We start from the raw sequence: 25,865 nt of genomic DNA on the forward strand, positions 1-25,865 counted from the left end.
AGTTATACACATATGTATTTTTCATATTTTTTCCATTATGGTTTATCACACGATGTTGAATATAGTTCCCTGTGCTATACAGTAGGACGTTGTTGTTTATCCATCCTGTATATAATAGTTTGCAAGATTTACCTCTCCCTGATGATTAGTGATATTGAACATCCACAATCTAAAGCCTCCCAACAAAGAAAAACCCCAAGACCAGATGGTTTCATTGGTGAATTCTACCAAACATCTAAAGAAGAGTTAATACTGATCCTTCTCAAACTCTTACCAAAAAGTTGAAGAAGATGGAACACTCCCAAACTCATTTTACAAAGCCAGATCCCAAAGCCAGATAAGGACATTACAAGTGAAAAAACAAAAACAAAAACAAAAAAACTGCAGGCTGAAATACTAGATGAAAGAAAATATAAAAATTCTCAACAAAATACTGGCAAACTGAATTTCAACAGTGCATTAAAAGGATCATACACCATGATCAAGTGGGATTTTTCTCAGAGGCTGTGGCAAGCAGAGGCAGCAGCCAGCAGTGTGGCATTTCCCTGGCCCTGGGTCAGTGTTGGGCTGCTCGAGCTGTGGATCTGGGGCAGGGACAGAGAGCCATGTGCTCCCTGCCCCTGGTACATGGTCTGCTGAGTTCCTAAGGACACAACCTGACTTTAACCTCTGTCTTCACCTTTCAAATATAGGCCTCTCGTCTGATGAAAAGAGAAAGGAAGAATGGACTACAGTCACAAAACTTCCCTAGTCCCATGTGGACAAGATAAATACATTTCCAAGTAAGATTTTTTTGCTATGGTATTGTGTTTGCAGTGGCCAGTCCCATGTCAATGGAAGCCACTGGCAGAGGAGCCTCCTCTGTACATGAGAGGAGCTCATGTGTGTGAGGAGAAAGCAACTGAGTGTGGACTAGTGAGAGCATCAGCGAGGTTGCTGCTATAGATAAAAAACATGCCCCCAGTGGTTGAGAGTCCGCCTGCCGATGCAGGGGACACGGGTTCGTGCCCCGGTCCGGGAGGATCCCACATGCCGCGGAGCGGCTGGGCCCGTGAGCCATGGCCGCTGAGCCTGCGCGTCCGGAGCCTATGCTCCGCAACGGGAGAGACCACAGCAGTGAGAGGCCTGCGTACCGCAAAAAAAACAAAAAAAAACATGCCCCCAGAGCCTGGCCATAGAGAGTGAAGTTAAGGAGGTCTTTAGGACATGGCACCCTTAGGGGTTCAAAAGAGATGATGTCCTGGAGGGCTTCCAGGAGGAGGAGTTGGTGCTGGCTGCTCACTGTCTTGTCTGTGGTATACCCCAGGGAAGTCCTGGCTGGGTTGTGTCCCTGTGCTGCTGGGGTTCTGGCTAAAATGGGCACAGGTGCCCCCTGAATAGCAGGAGACAGTTCCATTGCTTTATATGCACTAAAATCTTTTGAACTCAGGTTTTTGCTGATATGTCAGGGCCTAAGCCAAAATAGAATTTTTTAAATTATAAGTTTGCAGATATATTTTTACATTCAGCACAGGGATTTGTACACATTTATGTTTTCTATCTTAATGAAATGTTTAATTTATTTGAGACCAAGTTGTTTTAATTCCTTTAGACACACTTGGCCATACACAGATACACAGTTGTGTGAGCTATGGATCATACTTATCTCTTCACTGATGGATTTCCTCTGGGGCTTCTACTGACCAGTACTTTTAAATCCTAGTTTCAGATCTTTGTGTTCAAAAGTATCAAACAGCTTTTGTTTTAGGTTATTTGGAGTCACATTTTTTACTAATTCACTCCAGCTTATCTAGGTTTAACTCGTCTGGAACTTCTTGGAGTTTCCAGCCAGTTTTGACCTCCTGTGTGGCTCCAAATCTCTCCATTGAATGGCTGGACTTAGAGGGACTGAACTCCCTTGCCTCTTGCCTGAGTATAGGCAAAAGAACACACCTCAGCCTCCTCAAGCCCTTCCCAGGCCTCTCCTCATTCACTTTCAGATAAAACTTGATCACAGCATTTTCAGGTTTGACAGCTCTCACTCTGATCACAAAGGGTGTGACATGCTCTCTCACATTTAGTAGAGCTGTGCTCCCAGGGGGGCCACTTGGAAACCAGTATTTAGAGGCCTTGTAAGGTTTTTAAAAAATATTTTTATAAACTAAAAGCACCTAGAATAGATTAAAAAGATAAAAGCACCTAGAAAGGTACATTGCTAGGATTAAGAAGCCCCCTCATGCCCACTTCTAGTCACCACTCCCAAAGGTGAACCACTATCTGAATTCTGAATTCATATAAATGGAATCATACAATATGTGCTCTTTTGTGTCTGGCTTCTTTCACTCAGCGTAATATCTTTGTGATTCATCCGTGTTATGTGTAGTTCATTCATATTCTCATTGCTGCTCCATTGTGTGACCATAGCTGCCTTTATTCAACTGTTCCACTCTTGATGGGAGTCAGTAAATTTTTAAACATGTGATAAGGTCATGTCAATGAAGCATAAGTCAGTGGGACCCAGACCTGTCCCTTTTAACTTTCTGAAATTCTAGGAGTTTCTGAGTCTTGTGAAGGTTTGTAGTGATTGTCCCCTCCTCACTCACAGCATGTGTGAGGGAGGAAAGGCTGTGGAGAGGCTGGAGAAATCCTGTCTATGGGCTTTTGAAGTGGGTTTGCCTCTATGAATCTGTGATTTATTAAGGCCTGCATATTTAGCTTGGGTTTGGGGAGTGTTGTGAGAGATGCCAACCTTTGTCAGCAGACCAGACCTGCATTGGTTTTCTGGAGTTGCTCTTTACAGCCAGTCTGTTCTAGGTAGTATTTACTCTTGACCTTGACCTTGAACTCTGGGTGTGTGTATGTGTATATGTACCCAGACTGGAATGACTGAAGTCCAGCTTAGAGGTGAGAAAAAGAGGGAATAACTGCATTATAAGTGGCTTCACCTGAGATTGTGACACCTCTTGTATTTTTCCCTTAAGGAACGAACTTCTCCTGCATTTGAAGACCTACAACTTGTACTATGAAGGCCAGAATTTGCAGCTCCGACATCGTGAGGTAAGGAGTCCCAAGGAAGATCTGTGAGTCTCCTTCCCTGGTGGCCAGCCCAGTCTTTGTCTCCATGCCTCCTGGTCTGAGAGTCCCTGCCTCTCCTGCCACAGTGAGGAGCCTCTCAATGCTAGTGATGTTACTGCCACAGTGAGGAGCCTCTCAATGCTAGTGATGTAGTCCCTAGAGTTCTTAGGAAGGAGACCCCAGGCCCAAATTTGTTCTAAAAAGGATGAGCTTTTCTGTTCTGGAGACATTGCTGCGGCTGTGTGGCTGGGCTAGCGCTGAAATGACTCTTTCAGCTAACTCTCAAGCAGCCTTCCTCCTTTGGGGCAATTCAGGAACCTCACATAGTCCTCTACGTTGACACATCTGGGCCCATGTCCTATTGCTGAAGCAACCTGGACAAGTTACATAAGCTCTGGGTGGTAACTCTTGGCCCTTCCCCACAACTGCAGCAGCCTTCCCCGAGTGCCTTCTTGGAGTGTCCTTTGTTATCCATCTGTCTTTCCCCAGCCCCTATCCTGAATCTAAGCTTATTCATACTGTATCCATTTCTGTAAAGCCTGTTTCAGATAGATGGTGGAGTAATATATACCCAAGTGTCCTTGACCGATAAGAAGGTGTGTGTATTACCCTTCTAAACACATTTTCAGGTTGTCAAGCCATGGGGATTTAATTCGTAGAAACAAACGGATATCCAGATGGCAGAATTTCAGCTACTAAGGCAGGCTGGTAGGGAATACTGTGTAGTGGCTTTTTGTGTTTTCCTCAAACCACACCACATAGGCAAAGTCCTACTTTGGGTTAAATTCTGCCCTACAATCATGTGATATAAAGTAATGATGCCAACCTTGATCAGCTAGAAGGCCATATATGACCTGTGCTTAAATAAAGCTTTTCTCCCTAAGATCCCCAAACGCCCTAAAGTTGCTGCACTTTCTCCTGCCTTCTTTATTACCCCCTCCCATTCTAAGGATGATCCTGGGGCCCAGGTTAGTTGTTCAGTGAACAAGTATCATCTTCATTCATGTGGCTTGTCCTGAAGATGTGGCCATAGCCCAGATATCAGGTCTTGGCCCTGCTTATAAAACATGGGTTCATGCAGGGGCACGGATTCGAGCCCTGGTCTGGGAAGATCCCACATGCCACGGAGCAACTGGACCTGTGAGCCACAATTACTGAGCCTGTGCGTCTGGAGCCTGTGCTCCATAACAAGAGAGGCTGTGACAGTGAGAGGCCCATGCACCGCGATGAAGAGTGGCCCCCGCTTGCTGCAACTAGAGAAAGCCCTCGCACAGAAACAAAGACCCAACACAGCCATAAGTAAATAAATAAATAAATAAATAAATAATAAATAAATAAATAAATAAACACCATGGGTTCAGAAAGGTTTTTCTGAAACTCTAGAAAGAAAACCTGACCCTTTAGGCATTGTCCTCAAACCCTCTACTAATTAGAGGCTGGACCATTAGCAAGATTTTGGTCATTAAACAGCTTTTCTGAGATGTGTCCTATAGGTGATTAAAAGGTTTTATGGTGATTAGTGAGATCCACTTCTTTGGGATAAAACATGCAAATGTTTTTAGAAGGGTTTCACATTTAAATTCTTATTAGTCAACAACACTTGAGTATAAATTTGGAATTCTTACAGGATTTATTCACCTCTTGGAGAGTTGTTTTGTAGCACATTAGCTAATTATTGGCCTGGGAAGTTCTGCTGTTAAGAAATCTGATTAACACATCATCTCCCAACTCACGATCACACAATACTCTTTTTAAGGTAACAATTGATCTGGTAGAGGAGCTAGTATTCTGTTGAACAAACTTGAGGAAATGTTACTTTAAATCTCCTTCAACCAGTGGGTCAGATTAACATATAACATGTTATAGCTAAAGACACATCACTTTCCATAGTAGGGGAGGGGAAAGTAGCTAGTTTAAGGTTTTAGCTCTTGCTTCTGTTAGCAGGGTTAGTCTCACATACTTTAAGAAATGTAATTGGACTTCCCTGGTGGCACAGTGGTTCAGAATCTGCCTGCCAATGCAGGGGACACGGGTTCAAGCCCTGGTCTGGAAAGATCCCACATGCTGCAGAGCAACTAAGCCCATGCGCCACAACTATTGAGCCTGCGCTGTAGAGCCCACGAGCCACAACTACTGAGCCTGTGTGCCACATCTACTAAAGCCTAGAGCCCGTGCTCCGCAACAAGAGAAGCCACCTCAATGAGAAGCCCACGCATCGTAATGAAGAGTAGCCCCCACTCGCCGCAAGTAGAGAAAGCCCGCACACAAGAACGAAGACCCAACGGCAGCTAAAAATAAATTAAAAAAGAAAAAAAAATGTAGTTAACTTTCTTTAAAGTCATTAGTATAAAAACAACAAAAAACATTGTTATAATTTGCACATGTCTATGAATTTTGAGGCAACTTTGCCCTGACCTCTGAGGTCAGCTTCAGAGCCTCAGGGGTAGTTTACAAGTGGAGAGAGTGTCTTGGAGCTAGGGTGTGACTGTAACTTGGGTGCACCCAGCTGGACACATCAAGGATGCTGTCAGTTACCCCCAACAACATGGTGCTGGCTTCCTTGGGGCTTTTCTGAGCTCACCCTGCCAATTGTTTTGTGACAGGAAGAAGATGAGTTCATCGTGGAGGGGCTGCTGAACATCTCCTGGGGGCTGCGCCGGCCCATTCGTCTACAAATGCAGGATGACAATGAACGCATTCGCCCTCCTCCATCCTCTTCCTCTTGGCATTCCGGCTGTAACTTAGGAGCTCAGGGGTGAGTGAAGAGAGATGGGACTGGAGGGTGACCAGGGGTATCTGGGGGTTCCATCTATTCTCAAATAGGTAAATTCCACCTTCTTCCAGCAAGCCTTGATCCCAGCTCCTATTCCCACTGCCCCCTGCCTTCGACTTGGGATGAGGAGAAAGGGGTGTATGTTGGTGTTATTGGGCTTCCATGCCTGTCACCACAATCACTGAGTGAGAGTCAGAGTGAGGAGGGGAGATGCTGAGTCAGAGAGGAGATGCATTAAGGCCTGGGTGAGCAGTGTGCCTTCCCCAGCATGGAGACCCCTAGTCTCTGAGGGGTATTGTAGTGGCCAGCCAGGCCCAGTCTTCAGATTTACGACAGGACACCTGATGCCCCAGCATCCTCCCCACTGGGACCACTCCTCATAGAACGACCCCACCCCAGAGACATTTAGGGCTCAAAACTTCTGTCCAAAGCTCTCCGTGTCTGAGGGGAACCTGGAAGAGGAAAAAGAATGTCAGGTCCTGTCCAAGCCAGCCAAGCAAGGTCTGCTTCCTTCAGGCCACACCTGGAGTTGGGTGGTGACATGGGTGGTGACGTGATGGTCTTGAGAGGTCCCCTCTCCTTGGTTCCCACTGGAATGTCTGTGAAGACTAAGCCTGTTCCTCCCTGCAGCCAAATGAGTAGTTCAATGCAACTAGTAAGGCACACCCTCTTTACTGTCTTTCTGGGGCTTCAGTTTTTAGGATCAAGTGACTATCCCTTGTTCCATCCTAAAATTTGCTGATACTGAATGCCTTGGGGCCAGAGCATGGGTGGAGTGCGCCAACCTCTCAGCCAAACCACAGTGATGTTTTTTCTGTTTTAAATAAGAACCAAGCCCTTTCTGTTGACCCCATTGAACATTTTGTTAAACTCCACAGCCAAATCTATTCTTTGCTAAAGTTGAGAGAAACCTACAATGTGGCCAAAGCCTGTTACTGATCTGGTTTCTTTCCAAGGGAATTTAAGGAGGAAAATCTTTGCCTGTCCCATCAGCGCCAGGGTGTCCAGTCAAGGTTCTCTGGTTTCATCTAACTTTGCCGGTTTTATACTCTGCTTTGTTTTCAGCACTTTCACTGTATTTGGTTTCGAGTGGGCCAAACACTTTCCACAGCGCCAGCCCAGGCCCTGGGGTGTTACATTCCATTTCCTAAGTGAGATGATTTTTAAAATTCCACTTGACCATGTGGCCTTTGGCTGGCCTACTAAGGGTCTTTCACACTGTACACTTGTTTCTTTTCCATTCCCTATGGCATCAAGCTGGTCTTGGTTGGTTCTTGAAACCTGCAAATACTTTGAGAGAGTTTTCAGGAATGGTAAATAATGTTGTCCCAGTGCCTGCTATAATAAAGTGAATGCCAGAACCACTGTGTTAAGAAGCATGCTGAGACCAGTTTCTGCTTTGGCAATAAAGAGTGCTTTGGACAAGGGAGTGGGAAGTGGCTGCTATGGGTGCCAAATGTTCACCATTCCTGAGAGGCTCTGCTCAGTTTCATTCTGGGGTTCAGAAGCCCACTGGTTATAATACAATAGGCAGTTCTTTCAGATTTTCAATTTTAAATTGTCTTCCCTTAAAATTAGCATCCCTTGGGATTTCCCTGGTGTCCAGTGATTAGGACTCTGCATTCTCATTGCAGAGGGCCCAGGTTCAATCCCTGGTCTCAGAACTAAGATCCCACAAGCCACATGATGTGACCAAAAAAAAAAAAAATTAGCCTATCTCTGCTGAGTCCCAGTGTTACCAAACCACACTTGGGTCTGCTCATCTACGTGCAGTAAAGCCAATTTATTGACACCAGGTTGTGGGGAAGGAAAGTGCTGCGTTTATTGCAGATCCAAGCAAGGAGTCCAGGCAGTTAATGCTCAAAAGACCTGAACTCTCCGATGGCTTCCATCGGAGAGTTTTTAAAGGCAAGGTGAGGGGAGAGGGTCGCAGGGTGGTAGATGCTCTTCTGATTAATTGCTGGTGAGGTAATTGGGTGGTATTTCAGGAGTCAACATCATCTGGTTCCAAGGGGTTTGGGGTTTACCTGCTTGTGGTCAGAATGCAGTTAACTCCTTACACCTGGTATAAGAAGATACTTTTAGTATTTGCAAAGCAACTCATGGACATAGCTCAGGATACTATCTATAGCCCTTGAGGAGGAACTAAAGGTCCTTGACTTTGTTTTGGCTAAACTGTTATTATCAATATTTTGTCTTGCTTGACTGTTTTCCTTAGTTTCTGTATTTTCTTACTTCTCTGATTAAATTTGTTCTTTGGAACTCAGGGAAGGCCTAGGAGGCTAAAGCTTTTTTACAAACAAGAGGAGCGGGATACAGGGGTCTGTTCCTGGGAAGCCTCCACAGGGTCCTGCATTGTTTCACCAGGGCACCTTCTCAACATGGGATGGTCCTAATTGGTTAAATATTATTCTCCTTTCTGGCCAAATCCTCTGTTGATTTTCGATGTGTTCCTCTGAACTGCTTCCACTGTACTTTTAGGCTTTGAGGAGTTATTTTCCAGCTATCATAGCAATGCCAGGTCTCAACTCAGATTGCCTGCTTGTGACCCTTTCTCCAGCAACACTGAGAACACTGCCATCAGGGCCACTTCCAAAGCTGCCCTGACTCTTGTAGCAGGCAACCTATTACTTTCCATTCCTGTTAGATAGCAGAAGCAATTTCTGAGTTATTCCTCCAACAGAAGTGGGTCTGAACTAGAATCTTGTCCCTAGAAATACATGACCATTATTAGGGTTTTCTAAATAAGCTATAGAATTTCTACGTGCTTAGAAACTCAGCACAGGCATCACACAGGTGTTCTTTGTTGTTCTCTGTCCTGGACTTAATCCTGCTGCAAATACTGGGAACAAGCATTTTCTCCCTCCAGAACTCCCCTTCCCTGCCCAGTGCTTAGCCCAGGAACTGGACCAGCCTCGTGAGACACTCAGCACAGCCTACCATGTCCTTTGTCACCTGCTGTGTGCTGGTACCCAGCCTTGCACAGGCCAAGTGCTCCCTTTATACGAGTGGGGTGGGGGTGGGACTGGGGGTGTTCTTCTGCAGGGGCTGAACCTTTTGTTTGTTTTCTGCTCACCAGCACTATCCTGAAGCCCCTCACCATGCCCAACATTCCAATCTCAGAGGTGGATGCCCTGCCTGAGAATGATCAGACATCAAGTCCCACAGGTACATGCATGGTGGGAGGATCCTCTAGTTTGGGGCCGACTGTGTGAAGACTGATGTGATGAATGTTGTACACTGTTACTTATGTTTTGAAAACAAAATTCACATGGTTCAAGGTTCAAAACTTATTAAAAAGAAAGAATTGAAAATTTCCCATCTCATCCACCCACTGTTTCCCTCCCTAGAAGCAAACTGAAGGCATTCTTCCCAAGATACTCTTTGCAAACACAAGGAAATACACACCAACAAAGCTTAATGGTTGGATATCATTTCTTTTCTTCCCCTTTTTATGTAAGTGGCTGCATTTTGCACATCCCATTTCTATTAGTTTGTCTTGAGGCTTGTTCCATATAAACCCATGGAGAACTTCTGCATTCTTTACAACTCTGCTATATTACGTTGTATGAAAAAAATGATAATTAATTGCTCCCTATTGATAAACATTTAAGTCATCTTTAGTCCTTTAGACAAACAAAAGTGTAGAGTGTCCTTATACATGTCTCATTTCACACATTTGTCAGAGTCTGTAGGATTCTTTGAAATCGAATTTCTGGATCTAAGGCTATGTACATTTGCAATTTTGATAGATATTGTCAGTTCGAAATTATCCTGCAAGTCCTTATATCGTGCTTATCATGTGCAGACATTGTTCTAAGTGCTTTAAATGAATTAACTTATTTAAACCCTCACAACAATCTCGTGAGGTGGGTGCTATTGTTCTCCCCATTGTATGGATGTGGAAAGTGAGGCACACAGAGTTAGTGATATATGGTGTTGGGAAGGAAGACATTTTTCTCTACCTTCTAGGTTCTTCTGGCTGGTCTAAGAATTAAATTGACGTGAGACAGATAAACAGGAGAAAATCAAACAAAAGTTTAATAACATGTAAACATGGGAGAGACCCAGAAAAACTGAGTAATTCACCAAAATGGCTGATGCCCTCGCCTTTTTTTTGTGTGTGTGTGTTTGAAATTTATTTATTCATTTTATTTTTTTATTTTTTTACCTCTTTATTGGAGTATAATTGCTTTACAATGGTGTGTTAGTTTCTGCTTTATAACAAAGTGAATCAGTTATAAATATACATATGTTCCCATATCTCCTCCCTCTTGCATCTCCCTCCCTCCCACCCTCCCTATCCCACCCATCCAGGTGGTCACAAAGCACCGAGCTGATCTCCCTGTGCTATGCGGCTGCTTCCCACTAGCTATCTATTTTAGGTTTGGTAGTGTATATATGTCCATGCCACTCTCTCACTTTGTCACAGCTTACACTTCCCCCTGCCCATATCCTCAAGTCCATTCTCTAGTAGGTCTGTGTCTTTATTCCCATCTTACCCCTAGGTTCTTCATGACATTTTTTTTTCTTATATTCCATATATATGTGTTAGCATACGGTATTTGTCTTACTCTTTCTGACTTATTTCACTCTGTATGACAGACTCAAGGTCCATCCACCTCACTACAAATAACTCAGTTTCGTTTCTTTTTATGGCTGAGTAATATTCCATTGTATATATGTGCCACATCTTCTTTACCCATTCATCCGATGATGGACACTTAGGTTGCTTCCATCTCCTGGCTATTGTAAATAGAGCTGCAATGAACATTTTGGTACATGACTCTTTTTGAATTATGGCTTTCTCAGGGTATATGCCCAGTAGTGAGATTGCTGGGTCGTATGGTAGTTCTATTTGTAGTTTTTTAAGGAACCTCCATACTGTTCTCCATAGTGGCTGTACCAATTCACATTCCCACCAGCAGTGCAAGAGTGTTCCCTTTTCTCTACACCCTCTCCAGCATTTATTGTTTCTAGATTTTTTGATGATGGCCATTCTGACTGGTGTGAGATGATATCTCATTGTAGTTTTGATTTGCATTTCTCTAATGATTAATGATGTTGAGCATTCTTTCATGTGTTTGTTGGCAGTCTGTATATCTTCTTTGGAGAAATGTCTATTTAGGTCTTCTGCCCATTTTTGGATTGGGTTGTTTATTTTTTTGTTATTGAGCTGCATGAGCTGCCTGTAAATTTTAGAGATTAATCCTTTGTCAGTTGATTCATTTGCAAATATTTTCTCCCATTCTGAGGGCTGTCTTTTGTAGTTTTGATTTGCATTTCTCTAATAATTAATGACGTTGAGCATTCTTTCATGTGTTTATTGCCAGTCTGTATGTCTTCTTTGGAGTAATGTCTATTTAGGTCTTCTGCCCATTTTTGGATTGGGTTGTTTGTTTTTTTGTAATTGAGCTGCATGAGCTGCTTTAAATTTTGGAGATTAATCCTTTGTCAGTTGCTTCATTTGCAAATATTTTCTCCCATTCTGAGGGTTGTCTTTTGGTCTTGTTTACGGTTTCCTTTGCTGTGCAAAAGCTTTGAAGTTTCATTAGGTCCCATTTGTTTATTTTTGTTTTTATTTCCATTTCTCTGGGAGGTGGGTCAAAAAGGATCTTGCTGTGATTTATGTCATACAGTGTTCTGCCTATGTTTTCCTCTAAGACTTTGATAGTGTCTGGCCTTACATTTAGGTCTTTAATCCATTTTGAGCTTATTTTTGTGTGTGGTGTTAGGGAGTGATCTAATCTCACTCTTTTACATATACCTGTCCAGTTTTCCCAGCACCACTTATTGAAGAGGCTATCCTTTCTCCACAGTATATTCCTGCCACCTTTATCAAAGATAAGGTGACCATATGTGCATGGGTTTATCTCTGGGCTTTCTATCCTATTCCATTGATCTATCTTTCTGTTTTTGTGCCAGTACCATACTGTCTTGATTACTGTAGCTTTGTAGTATAGTCTGAAGTCAGGCAGCCTGATTCCTCCAGCTCCATTTTTTGTTCTCAAGATTGCTTTGGCTATTCGGGGTCTTTTGTGTTTCCATACAAATTGTGAAATTTTTTGTTCTAGTTCTGTGAAAAATGCCAGTGGTAGTTTGATAGGGATTGCATTGAATCTATAGATTGCTTTGGGAAGTAGAGTCATTTTCACAATGTTGATTCTTCCAATCCAAGAACATGGTATATCTCTCCATCTGTTTGTATCATCTTTAATTTCTTTCATCAGTGTCTTATAATTTTCTGCATACAGGTCTTTTGTCTCCTTAGGTAGGTTTATTCCTAGATATTTTATTCTTTTTGTTGCAATGGTAAATGGGAGTGTTTTCTTGATTTCACTTTCAGATTTTTCATCGTTAGTATATAGGAATGCCAGAGATTTCTGTGCATTAATTTTGTATCCTGCTACTTTACCAAATTCATTGATTAGCTCTAGTAGTTTTCTGGTAGCATCTTTAGGATTCTCTATGTATAGTATCATGTCATCTGCAAACAGTGACAGCTTTACTTCTTCTTTTCCGATTTGGATTCCTTTTATTTCCTTTTCTTCTCTGATTGCTGTGGCTAAAACTTCCAAAACTATGTTGAATAAGAGTGGTGAGAGTGGGCAACCTTGTCTTGTTCCTGACCTTAGTGGAAATGCTTTCAGTTTTTCGCCATTGAGGATGATGTTGGCTGTGGGCTTGTCATATACGGCCTTTATTATATTGAGGAAAGTTCCCTCTACACCTACTTTCTGCAGGGTTTTTATCATAAATGGGTGTTGAATTTTGTCAAAAGCTTTCTCTGCATCTATTGAGATGATCATATGGTTTTTCTCCTTCAATTTGTTAATATGGTTAATCACATTGATAGATTTGCGTATATTGAAGAATCCTTGCATTCCTGGAATAAACCCCACTTGATCATGGTGTATGATCCTTTTAATGTGCTGTTGGATTCTGTTTGCTAGTATTTTGTTGAGGATTTTTGCATCTATGTTCATCAGTGATATTGGCCTGTAGTTTTCTTTCTTTGTGACATCCTTGTCTGGTTTTGGTATCAAGGTGATGGTGGCCTCGTAGAATGAGTTTGGGAGTGTTCCTCCCTCTGCTATATTTTGGAAAGAGTTTGAGAGGATAGGTGTTAATTCTTCCCTAAATGTTTGGTAGAATTCACCTGTGAAGCCATCTGGTCCTGGGCTTTTGTTTGTTGGAAGATTTTAAATTACAGTTTCAATTTCAGTGTCTGTGATTGGTCTGTTCATATTTTCTATTTCTTCCTAATTAAGTCTTGGCAGGTTGTGCTTTTCTAAGAATTTGTCCATTTCTTCCAGGTTGTCCATTTTATTGGCATAGAGTTGCTTGTAGTAATCTCTCATGATCTTTTGTATTTCTGCAGTGTCAGTTGTTACTTCTCCTTTTTCATTTCTAATTCTATTGATTTGAGTCCTCTTCCTTTTTTTCTTGATGCGTCTGGCTAATTGTTTATCAATTTTGTTTATCTTCTCAAAGAACCAGCTTTTAGTTTTATTGATCTTTGCTATCGTTTCCTTCATTTCTTTTCCATTTATTTCTGATATGATCTTTATGATGTTTTTCCTTCTGCTAACTTTGGGGTTTTTTTGTTCTTCTTTCTCTATTTGCTTTAGGTGCAAGATTAGGTTGTTTATTCGAGATGTTTCCTGTTTCTTAAGGTAGGATTGTATTGCTATAAACTTCCCTCTTAAACTCCTTTTGCTGCATCCCATAGGTTTTGTGTCATCATGTCTCGATTGTCATTTGTTTCTAGATATTTTTTTAATTCCTCTTTGATTTCTTCAGTGATCACTTTGTTATTAAGTAGTGTATTGTTTAGCCTCCATAGTTTGTAATTTTTATAGATCTTTTCCTGTAATTGATATCTAGTCTCATAGCGTCGTGGTCGGAAAAGATACTTGACACAATTTCAATTTTCTTAAATTTACCAAGGCTTGATTTGTGACCCATGATATGATCTATCCTGGAGAATGTTCCATGAGCACTTGAGAAAATTGTGTATTCTGTTGTTTTTGGATGGAATGTCCTATAAATATCAATTAAGTCCATCCTGTTTAATGTATCATTTAAAGCTTGTGTTTCCTTATTTATTTTCATTTTGGATGATCTGTCCATTGGTGAAAGTGGGGTGTTAAAGTCCCCTACTATGAATGTGTTACTGTCGATTTCCCCTTTTATGGCTGCTAGTTTTTGCCTTATGTATTGAGGTGCTCCTATGTTGGGTGCATAAATATTTACAATTGTTATATCTTCTTCTTGGATCGATCCCTTGATCATTATGTAGTGTCCTTCTTTGTCTCTTCTGATAGTCCTTATTTTAAAGTCTATTTTGTCTGATATGAGAATTGCTACTCCAGCTTTCTTTTGGTTTCCATTTGCATGGAATATCTTTTTCCATCCCCTTACTTTCAGTCTGTATGTGTCTCTAGGTCTGAAGTGGGTCTCTTGTAGACAGCATATATATGGGTCTTGTTTTTGTATCCATTCAGCCAATCTGTGTCTTTTGGTGGGAGCATTTAGTCCATTTACATTTAAGGTAATTATCGATATGTATGTTCCTATTCCCATTTTCTAAATTGTTTTGGGTTCGTTATTATAGGACTTTTCCTTCTCTTGTGTTTTTGTCTAGAGAAGTTCCTTTAGCATTTGTTGTAAAGCTGGTTTGGTGGTGCTGAACTCTCTCAGCTTTTGCTTGTCTGTAAAGGTTTTAATTTCTCCATCAAATCTGAATGAGATCCTTGCTGGGTAGAGTAATCTTGGTTGCAGGTTTTTCTCCTTCATCACTTTCAGTATGTCCTGCCACTCCCTTCTGGCTTGTAGAGTTTCTGCTGAGAGATCAGCTGTTAACCTTATGGGGATTCCCTTGTGTGTTATTTGTTGTTTTTCCCTTGCTGCTTTTAATATGCTTTCTTTGTATTTAGTTTTTGACAGTTTGATTAATATGTGTCTTGGCGTATTTCTCCTTGAATTTATCCTGTATGGGACTCTCTGTGCTTCCTGGACTTGATTAACGATTTCCTTTCCCATATTAGGGAAGTTTTCAACTATAATCTCTTCAAATATTTTCTCAGTCCCTTTCTTTTTCTCTTCTTCTTCTGGAACCCCTATAATTCGAATGTTGGTGCGTTTAATGTTGTCCCAGAGGTCTCTGAGACTGTCCTCAGTTCTTTTCATTCTTTTTTCTTTATTCTGCTCTGCAGTAGTTATTTCCACTATTTTATCTTCCAGGTCACTTATCCGTTCTTCTGCCTCATTTATTCTGCTATTGATCCCATCTAGAGTATTTTTCATTTCATTTATTGTGTTGTTCATCATTGTCTGTTTCATCTTTATTTCTTCTAGGTCCTTGTTAACTGCTTCTTGCATTTTGTCCATTCTATTTCCAAGATTTTGGATCATCTTTACTATCATTATTCTGAACTCTTTTTCAGGTAGACTGCCTATTTCCTCTTCATTTGTTAGGTCTGGTGGGTTTTTATCCTGCTCCTTCATCTGCTGTGTGTTTTTCTGTCTTCTCATTTTGCTTATCTTACTGTGATTGGGTTCACCTTTTTGCAGGCTGCAAGTTCGTAGCTCCCGTTGTTTTTGATGTCTGTCTCCAGTGGCTAAGGTTGGTTCAGTGCGTTGTGTAGGCTTCCTGGTGGAGGGGACTAGTGCCTGTGTTCTGGTGGATGAGGCTGGATCTTGTCTTTCTGGTGGGCAGGTCCACGTCTGGTGGTGTGTTTTGGGGTGTCTGTGGACTTATTATGATTTTAGGCAGCCTCTGTGCTAACGGGTGGGGTTGTGTTCCTGTCTTGCTAGTTGTTTGGCATAGGGTGTCCAGCACTGTAGCTTGCTGGTCGTTGAGTGAAGTTGGGTGCTGGTGTTGAGATGGAGATCTCTGGGAGATTTTTGCCGTTTGTTATTATGTGGAGCTGGGAGGTCTCTTGTGGAGTGGTGTCCTGAAGTTGGCTCTCCCACCTCAGAGGCACAGCACTGACTCCTGGCTGCAGCACCAAGAGCCTTTTATCCACACGGCTCAGAATAAAAGGGAGAAAAAGAAGAAAGAAAGAAAGAAGGAAGGAAGGAAATAAAGAAAGGAAGGAAGAAAGAGAAGAAAGAAAGAGGAAACAGGATAAAATAAAATAAAGTAAGATAAAACAAAATAAAATTATTAAAATAAAAAATAATTATTAAGACAAAAAATTTTTTTAAGAAAAAACGAAACAAAAAAAACGGATTGATAGAACCCTAGGACAAATGGTGACAGCAAAGCTATACAGACAAAATCTCACACAGAAGCATACACATACACACTCACAAAAAGAGGAAAAGGGGAAAAAATAATAAATCTTGCTCTCAAAGTTCACCTCCTCAATTTAGGATGATTCGTTGTCTATTCATTTATTCCACAGAGGCAGGGTACATCAAGTTGATTGTGGAGCTTTAATCCGCTGCTTCTGAGGCTGCTGGGAGAGATTTCCCTTTCTCTTCTTTGTTCGCACAGCTCCCGGGGCTCAGCTTTGGATTTGGCCCCGCCTCTGCGTGTAGGCGCTTGAGGGCGTCTGTTCTTCGCTCAGACAGGACGGGGTTAAAGGAGCTGCTGCTTCGGGGACTCTGGCTCACTCAGGCCGGGGGGAGGGAGGGGTGCAGATGCGGGGCTAGCCTGCGGTGGCAGAGGCTGGTGTGATGTTGCACCAGCCTGAGGCGTGCCATGCATTCTCCCGGGGAAGTTGTCCCTGGATCCCGGGACCCTGGCAGTGGCGGGCTGCACAGGCTTCCCGGAAGGGAGGTGTGGAGAGTGACCTGTGCTCGCACACAGGCTTCTTGGTGGCAGCAGCAGCAGCCTTAGCATCTCATACCCGTCTCTGGGGTCCTCGCTGTTAGCCGCGGCTCGCGCTTGTCTCTGGAGCTCCTTTAAGCAGCGCTCTTAATCCCCTCTCCTCGCGCACCAGGAAACAAAGAGGGAAGAAAAAGTCTCTTGCCTCTTCAGCAGGTCCAGAGTTTTCCGCAGACTCCCTCCCGGCTATCCGTGCTGCACTAACCCCCTGCAGGCTGTGTTCACACCGCCAACCCGAGTCCTCTCCCTGCGCTCTGACCGAAGCCGGAGCCTCAGCTGGCAGCCCCGCCCGCCCCGGCGGGTGAGCAGACAAGCCTCTCGGGCTGGTGAGTGCCGGTCGGCACCGATCCTCTGTGCGGGAATCTCTCCGCTTTGCCCTCCGCGCCCCTGTGGCTGTGCTCTCCTCCGCGGCCCCGAAGCTCCCCGCTCCGCCACCCGCAGTCTCTGCCCGTGAAGGGGCTTCCTAGTGTGTGGAGACCTTTCCTCCTTCACAGCTCCCTCCCACTGGTGCAGGTGCCGTCCCTATTCTTTTGTCTCTGTTTTTAATTAATTTTTTCTTTTGCCCTACCCAGGTACGTGGGGAGTTTCTTGCCTTTTGGGAGGTCTGAGGTCTTCTGCCAGCGTTCAGTAGGTGTTCTGTAGGGGTTGTTCCACGTGTAGATTTATTTGTGGTGTATCTGTGGGGAGGAAGGTGATCTCCGCGTCTTACTCTTCCGCCGTCTTCCCGATTGATGATGCCCTCACCTTAACTACCATCTTCAGCTAAAGACAAAAGAGGATGTTGGGGGTAGTGGTTTGGGACTTCAGGGGAGGAAGGCAATTCACATGGAGATGGAAAACAAACGTTTGGTAAACAAATGTTTGCTGGGCCTGCAAAGACAGTGTGACACAGGGTGGACTCTGATCTCTAAGAGTTTCCGTCACCACATTTAGCCCATATTCTTTGCAGATGTCTCTGGTGATAACTCTAGTCCAGTAATAAGCCCGCTATCTAAATTCTTTAGGCAGTTAGGGGAAAAGGCAGAGTTTCTTCCTGAGTCTTTTTTACTGAAAAATTTTTCACAACCTAAAAGTTTAGAGTTATGTTTTATTCGGCGAATATTCTTAGGACTTCAAGCCTGGAAGGTAGGATCTCAAGTAACCCTGAGAGAAGTGCTCTGAGGAGGCAAAGGGGGAGCTAGAATACATAGGAGTTTTGCAACAAAGGACAGGTAGTTTGAATGTCAAAAGATTATTGTTAATTAAAGAAAACCAGATATCCCAAGTTAAGGAATTTAGCTCTTTTCTGTGTATGGGAAGATGCAAGAGTCTGGGCTCATTGAAATCATTACTTTGATAGGAACCTGAGCTATCTGGGGCCAGTATCCTGTGTTTTCACCTCCTGAGTTTCCTCAGGGGTCACCGTGGGGAGTGACTGCAGTGTGATGGCTGCTAGATGGCAGGTATTCTTTTCCGTCCTGAGTCTCCTTAGAGCTAACCAGCTCACCATCGCCTGTGGCTGCAATCTCTGATGACCGTGATATCCTTTGTTTACTGATATAGCAGGCTATATTTCATTTATCAGTCTTTTGGCGCTTGATTGTTTTCAGCATGCCAGAGACATTTGGGGGTAGCAAGTTTTGCTCCCCTACAATGACAGTGCTGGAGCTGGGGTTTGAACCTAGGAGTCTGGCTCTAAAGTCTGTGCTCTGAACTTTGTCACTGTATTGCTTCTTGGTAAATTATGCATCATGTTTTTCCCCCAGCAGGAAATACTGTTTTTATAGAATATATTTTTGAGGAAGCTGTAGGTGCTGTAGCATTGGTCAGGAAGAGGGTACTCTGTGCACACTGCCACATCCCAGGTCCAGGCAGACGGAGCTCATCTTCCCCTTCCTTCTCAGACTCCAGGGGCCTGAAGTCCCTGCAGGAAGACACCCCACAACTGATGCGCACACGCAGTGATGTTGGGGTACGTCGTCGTGGCAATGTGAGGACACCCAGCGACCAGCGGCGAATCAGACGCCACCGCTTCTCCATCAATGGCCATTTCTACAACCACAAGGTAGAGGCGATAGGGTGGCAGGGGGCAAGGGCCAGCTCCAGTGGGGGCAAAACCCCTTCCTGGGCAGCTGCCACCTCAGGGCTGCAAACTCCTGGGAAGCCATTCAGTCTTTGGGTCGTGAGTGGGCTGCAGGCTCTGCTGGCTCTGAGAGAGATAAGGGCCTCCAGATCAGGAGCCCTCCTAAATGATGGTGTTGTAGGAAAAAATTGGGTGCAAGAGGATGGTCACATCCTAGGTCTCGGGTGAGTCCGGTGGCCCCAAGGCAATGGGTCGTTCGGGAATATGAGAGCAGCCCTGGGCTGTGGGGGAGATTAGTTTTTATGGGCTGGGTAATTTCATAGGCTAATAAGTGGGAGGAGTATTCTAACTATCTTGGAGAAGGGGTGGGGATTTCCATGAATTGGGCCACCACCCACTTTTTGGCCTTTTATGGTTGACCTCGGAACTGTCATGGCACCAGTGGATGTGTCATTTAGATGCTAATGTATTACAATGAGTGTTTAATGAGGTGAAGGTCTACTGGAAGTCAAATCTTCAGCCATATTGGGACTAGTAGGTTCTAACCAGTTTTTGTGGTATCCTGTTCTTAATGGCTGTGTCATTCTTATAATGGTTGTGCCCTGCCCCCTTTCTTCCTGGCTCAGTGGGTGAGATGAGAGATGACCCCACAAACAGCCCTCATCAGAAACCCCCATCCACGTGTTACTCTCTTTCTGCACCATGTGCCTCCAGCTGCTATGTGGCCTGACTTCTCTGTGAGTTAAGGGCTGCCCTGAAACAGAGCTGCAGAACTCAGATCACCCACCCCACCCCAAGCTAGCTGACTCTTCTTCTTTCCTGCTGCTTGGTTTGAATCTGGCCCCAGAAACAAGTGTATCATGGAAGAGTGGTCACAGACCTCCTCATGTTGAAGTCGTAGTAGAAGGGGCTTTGTGCGTGTTTTATTTGGAGGGAGTGCCTCCCTTATCTGGTCCTCTTTCCCTCCTCAGCACTGCCGTTTGGCAAGCTCAGATCCCTCAAGCCTCCTGCGGTGGGGTGGGCGTGAGCTCCTGAGCTAGGCAAAACCCAGGGCTCTTTATTGACATCAAAGCCCAATGCTTCTACGTTGTAAGGGACAGAGGACTCTCAGGGAGCACAGGTTGAGTGCCATTGTCCCTGTCCCTTTACCCCAGGTAACAGGGCCAGGTCACCTGGGTTTTAGTGCCCCATCCTTGTCTGTACACCTACTCTGAGCTGGACCCCTCTATTGACAGACGTCGGTGTTCACGCCGGCCTATGGCTCCATCACCAATGTCCGCATCAACAGCACCATGACCACTCCACAGGTCCTGAAGTTGCTGCTCAACAAATTCAAGGCAAGTTCCCTCTGCTGGCTGGCCTCAGACAGTGGCATGTGTGCCTTGGGGCCCCCAGAAGTGTAGAGGTGGGGGCTATGGAGAGTGTGTGGTAAGGGGGGCACCGGGCAGAGAGGGTTTAGGTTCTTTAGACCCCATGACATCAGCATCACCTGGGAGCTTGTTAGAAAAGTAGGTTCTCAGGCCTCCCTCTCCCCCAGATCAGACCCACTGAAGTGGAAACTCGGAGATGAGACCAGGGAACCTGTTCCACAAGGCTTACAGGGATTCTGGTGCCACTGAAGCCTGAGAAGCACCAGCCCTCAGGTGCTTTATGGGCCTCCAGAGAAGGACCCCGGACCTGATGACTGGTTCAGGGCTCCATGCACATATCGACTTCTGTGCATTTGGGGAACCTACTTTGATGAGCCTTCAATAGATGTGAAAATTATAGTGCATGAGTGTTTTTGAAGTCCTGTTGCTCTGTATGTTTTCCACAATACCCTTCTAAGTCTTTTGGAAAGCAGGTATTCTTATTTCTAACAGAAGCCAGTGTGTCCTAGTGGTTTAAAGCATAGGCTCTGGGTCTGAATCTCTATCTATCACCTGCTGGTTGGAGGAGTTGGACAAGTGACTTAAGCTCCCTGTGCTTCTGCCTCACCATCTGTAAAATGAGGTTAACAGGACCCCATTACTGGTGTCAACTGAAAAAAAATTACACAACCTAAAAGTTGAGAGTTATGTTTTATTCAGTGAATATTCTTAGGACTTCAAGCCCAGAAGGCAGCATCTCAAGTAACCCTGAGAGAACTGCTCCAAGGAGGTGAAGGGGAAGCCAGGATACATAGGAGTTTTGTCACAAAGGGCAGGTAGTCTGAATGTCATAAGATTATTGTTAATTAAAGAAAATCAGGCATCTTAAGTTAAGGAATTTAGCGTTTTCCTACATATGGAAAGATGCAAGAGTCTGGGCTCACTGAAATCATTCCTTTGATACACACCTTAGCTATTGGGGGCCAGGATCCTGTTTTCTCACCCTGAGTTTCCTCAGGGCTCACCGTTGGGAGTGGCTGCAGTCTGATGGCTGCAAGATGGCAGGTATTCTTTGTTTCTTTCCTGAGTCCTCTCAGGGCTCACCAGCTCACCATTAGAGGTGGCTGCAATTGCTGATGACTGTGACATCTTTTGTTTACTGATATGGCAAGCAATATTTTATTTCTCATGGGTTGTCATGTTAGATGAGTTAAAACGTAGAGTTTGTTAGAACTGTGCCTGGCATGGTGCAATAAATGTTAGCTCTTATTACCTATTATTATTGATAATGTTACCACCCCATTTCCTCACCACTTTTAAATGCTGTAGATAAATAGCCTTCCCCTCAAAAGAGCCTATCATTTATTTAGCTTTGAAGTGTTCAAGAAGAAGAAATGGCCACAGTTAGGATATGTAAAATATATGCTTTCAGCAAGTATCTTTTGTTCCTTCCTGATTCAGATTGAGAACTCAGCGGAAGAGTTTGCTTTGTATGTGGTCCATACCAGTGGTGGTAAGTATAAAGAACACAGTATACTTAAAACTTTTAATTAACTCAAAATAGCAAGTTAAAAAAAAAAATCTCTGCCTCATTTGCTTGTTGCTTGGGTTTTGGAAACTTCCAAATGTTGTTTGCCTCCAAGGCTGGTGAGCTCGCTGGATGAGTCCACCGGGGAATGCCATATATGGTCAGTAAACTAACCCTAAAACCTAACTGCCTATTAAAAAAAAACTGGATTTTCTCAAAGCACAGAGAAAACCAGATTCTCCAATGCAGCATCTTCCAAAGGGCTTGAGGCATGGAAGTATTGTTGAGGGGTAGGGGAGCGGTAACAGTTGCTTTGAACTGTTGAATTGTTCATTTACAAATCAGTCTCCTGACTTGTATGGCTACATCTCCTGAGGTGCCTGGTCCATTTGGGCCCTTGAGTTGACAACCACTTAAGGTGAGAAAGGCCTCAGGCAACTCAGGGATGCTTCTGGCTGTGTGTGGTTCCAGAGAAACAGAAGCTGAAGAACACTGATTACCCCCTGATTGCCCGGATCCTCCAGGGCCCATGTGAGCAAGTCTCCAAAGTGTTCCTTATGGAGAAGGACCAGGTGGAGGAAGTCACCTATGATGTGAGTCCCTTTTCAGTCAGATGTCTGTCCCCGGAGGGTGGGGGATTTGGTTGGGTAAACTACAACTGGGGTATAGCTTAGCTTTTTGGCCAATGACCAGGCCCTGTTTTCTTGCTATTTCTCAATACCAGGTTTTCTTGAAACAGTAATGACCATGGGGCCAGGAAAATGAACACAGAAGCTAGGTTGAGGGTGTGCCCTGTGGGAGTTAACTGGAAGAAAGCTCAGGCACAAAATGATTTCCATAGAAGGAATAAATTTCTTGAGGCTTTCTGGGGTACTTAAGAGGGCTGAAAAGTTTCTGCAAACCTTTTCCAAGCAACTTCAAGAAGTTAGCAGTGATTTTATAGCTTTTGCTATAGCAACAAAGTTCCCCAAGTCTTAGTCACTTACAACAGTAAACATTTACTTTCTTGCTCCAGATTCTCTAGGCTGGTAGCAGCAGTTCTGCTTTAGATCGTGGGTTCAGTTCAGGTAGACATTGCGTGCCTTATTCAGAGGCCGAGGGTAAGAGGCAGTGGCTACCTAGGTATGCTTCTCATGGCAGATGGCTGGAATGCAAGAAACCATGTAAGCTCCTTTGAATCCCCACCTGGATTTTATGTATATCACATCCACACACCCATTCCATTGGCCAGAGCAAGTCACATAGCTGAGCCCACAATTAACAGCATGGAGAAACATACTTCTCCCACAGAGAAGAGTTGGTAGAACAGGGTGAGGGTTCTGGTGAGGGAGGAAGAGTGGTTGCTTAACTTCAGCTCACCTGGGAGCCACCCCCACGCTTATAGCCTCTCAGGAGGCAGTTCACATTTGGATGCCTGTTTGAGCCTTGAGGCACAAATCATCATTCTGAGCCATGGTTCCTTAATTTCTCTTAGGGGAGAGCAGAGAGGTTTATTGAATATTATGTGTTCCAGTCTTCTCTGCATGCCTGACAAGAGAAAGTGCTTTTCTATGTTTGACATCACCTCTCATGGATTGGATACATGAGATTAAAAATAAGAAGTTATGAGATGAAGTTATCATGTAAATGAAGTGATCTTCATCATAGACTCTATACCAGCCTTGAGAAGAATGAGGCTTGGCTCCTGCCTTTAAGGAAATCCCGGATTAGTGCAGAAATAGATTTCCCAACGCTTTGTGCCTTATATGAGATGCAAAAAAAAAAAAATTAGAATAGTGCTGGGAGGGGTCTTGCACCCCAGACTTACTTTTTCCTCCCCAGGTGGCTCAGTATATAAAGTTTGAGATGCCTGTCCTTAAAAGCTTCATTCAGAAGCTCCAAGAGGAAGAAGATCGGGAAGTAAAGAAGCTGATGCGCAAGTAAGCATAGCCCCTGGGGTGGCTGGTTGGGTTTCTCCTGAGGCCTTAGTGAGAAGAGTCTCTGTTCAAGAGCCTTGCAGGGGCTGTGAGGAGCTGCTGCCTGGGCCTGGGGCTTCCCATTGACAATGCCAGATCTCAGATCTCAGGTGGGGACGTGAAACATCGGTGTGTTGGTCGTTCTGCTTCTCGTTCAACTTCTCATTTTGATGTGGGACATAAAATTGTTCCAAGGATTTCAAGAAGGTTGTCTCGGCAGTGGAAATTTGAGCAGAGTAACCCTAAAATCCCTTCCTCACATCCTTTCTCCCTTTTTAACATTTCTCTTCTGGAAATTGCATTTGGGTTGAAAAGTCCAGTACTAAAACTTCGTTCTGGGGAGGATTTTGTTATTTTTTTGTCATGTTTAGTCATAAAGTAGAGCTGCGTTTCATAGATATGGCAGAAAAATTGATTTTTTTGCCACTAAAGTCAATGCTACGTTTTCTGTGTTGATGATAATAATATGATAGCAGTTAACATTTACTGAACACTTACTATGTGCCAAACTTTAAAAATAGTTTTGCTGTGCAGTGCAAAGCCACGTTAGCCCTGCATAACAGTGCCCACTCCAGTATCTGAATTACCATAATTCAGAGAATGGATGAAAAAACCATACTCACCACTAAGCCATAGACCTCCATGCCTGGCAGTTGCTATAGTGTCTTTGGCAAAATGCAGATACTGATATTAGATTGAACCATATGAAGTTGTCATTTTTTTAGGCTCCCCCAAAATGGTAAAAGTAATGGCAATTTCATATGGTCCAGCCTAGGTGAGGATTATATGATACTCTATGCATAGTGCCTTGAGCATAGTAAGCACTCAACAAAGGGAATCCCTATTACTGTTCTTGTTATTTCACCTTCTCATTCTTCTTCTCCAGACTTTTTAATCATAGTAAAATAATTAGTTTGGAGTGAGCCTCTTCAGTCCCTTTCATCCTGTTGTAGAAATGAACACAAGTAACGAAGTGGTTCAAGAGTGGGCCAGTGAGAGAAGCAAAGAGTTGGGACACTTGGCCCACACTGTGACCCAAGTGATGAGGGAGGGTCACGAGAAGGAGTGTGTTGCTTTCTTCTCTCCACCGAAGCTGTTCTGTCCCCAGGTACACCGTGCTCCGCCTAATGATTCGTCAGAGGCTGGAGGAGATAGCCGAGACCCCAGCAACAATCTGAGCCACAGGGAGGGGATCCAGATGCCGTGGAGGGCATTGTTGACCTGAGAAGACTCACAGGAAGCTGGGCGCCTTCCATGGAAACGTTTAAATGCAAACCTTTCCAGCTCCCAAACCACCATGGAGAAGCCAGCAGACAACTAACTCCCTGACCTTTCTTTCCCTGCTCCTTTCCTTTACTCACGAGGACTTTCCATTTTTATTATAAGAAGAACCCAAAATGTGTGTGTGCACGTGTGTGTGCACATGGTACACATCCACATGCCTACATGATATATTCACATGCAATTCAATTCCAAGCAGCCAGCACAGGTTCTATGAGGCTGGCAGATGTTCTGCTTGTGGGCAGGAAAATCAGAGGAGTCACCGATCTGAGGGGTTTTAGGTTGAAGAAAAGATTTCTCCCCTCAAGTGCCAGGGAGCAGCCATACATGTCTGCTTGTGTTTAGAAGAGAAAGAGGGCCCAGCAAACTCACCATTTGGGGTATTTTTATGTTAATAGATACTCTCCCTGTATCCCTAGGAAGGATCTGCAAGTGTGAGATCCTTGGCAGTTAACAAATTAATTAACAAACCATGCCCTTGGGGTAGTTCTGATGGAAAGAAAAATATAAACCATCAGTGGGGTAGATGCAATAAGCCCACACGTTTTTACACTGGAGACTTCAATTGTTTTAAATAACAAGGACATATGTGATGGTCTGTGTGGATGCCAGTAAGAATGGATTCTGCCTCCACCTCCACCTCCCTGGCTACCTCTAGGAGATAGGGGAGCCTGATGTTTGTCTCAGCATGCCAAGCTGATGACCCCAACTCTTTGGGGCCTCCCTGAGTTGAAAGAAGTAGCTTATGAAACAGGCCTCATTGGTTTGTACATGGCACCTGGTCTTGTATGGCTGGGAAGTTTCCCTCCTTAGAGAAATGTGGAGGCTCCTTGCAGAATGACAGGTGCCTGTAAACCCAGCCCATTTTCATATCTGGTGGCCTTCTTGCACTTGGAGCTGAGGCCCTGCGTTTGCAAAGTCAAGGCTTAATACTTTACAACCACTGGATTTTTGCAAGTTGCCCTCACGTCGTGTGTGGAGATGGACTCTAAGAATGAAGACTTGTCCTGCTACTGACCAAGTGTG

At 44.0% G+C, this 25,865-nt stretch overlaps 1 protein-coding gene across 1 annotated transcript; it reads left to right on the forward strand.

Moving 5' to 3' along the window:
* Positions 1-714: 714 nt before the first annotated feature.
* On the forward strand, positions 715-24,736 carry RASSF2 (Ras association domain family member 2). Its single transcript, XM_007463974.1, has 10 exons — positions 715-782; positions 2,961-3,036; positions 5,658-5,809; positions 8,907-8,995; positions 18,548-18,708; positions 19,962-20,063; positions 21,537-21,588; positions 22,075-22,196; positions 23,425-23,522; positions 24,667-24,736. Exons 1-10 carry the CDS (start codon positions 724-726, stop codon positions 24,734-24,736), a joined length of 981 nt encoding a protein of 326 aa, XP_007464036.1. The 5' UTR covers positions 715-723.
* Positions 24,737-25,865: the final 1,129 nt, after the last annotated feature.

This window comes from Lipotes vexillifer, unplaced genomic scaffold (genome assembly GCF_000442215.2).
Source record: "Lipotes vexillifer unplaced genomic scaffold, Lipotes_vexillifer_v1.1 scaffold101, whole genome shotgun sequence".
Classification (NCBI taxonomy): Eukaryota; Metazoa; Chordata; class Mammalia; order Artiodactyla; family Lipotidae; genus Lipotes; species Lipotes vexillifer.

What these genes read in the sequence shown, in the direction of transcription:
- RASSF2 (XM_007463974.1), top strand. Translation starts at nt 724, where the DNA reads ATGGACTACAGTCACAAAACTTCCCTAGTCCCATGTGGACAAGATAAA. An exon ending in TCAGACATCAAGTCCCACAG is followed by an intron (nt 8,996 to 18,547) that starts GTACATGCATGG and finishes CTTCCTTCTCAG; the next exon opens with ACTCCAGGGGCCTGAAGTCC. An exon ending in TGTGGTCCATACCAGTGGTG is followed by an intron (nt 21,589 to 22,074) that starts GTAAGTATAAAG and finishes GTGTGGTTCCAG; the next exon opens with AGAAACAGAAGCTGAAGAAC.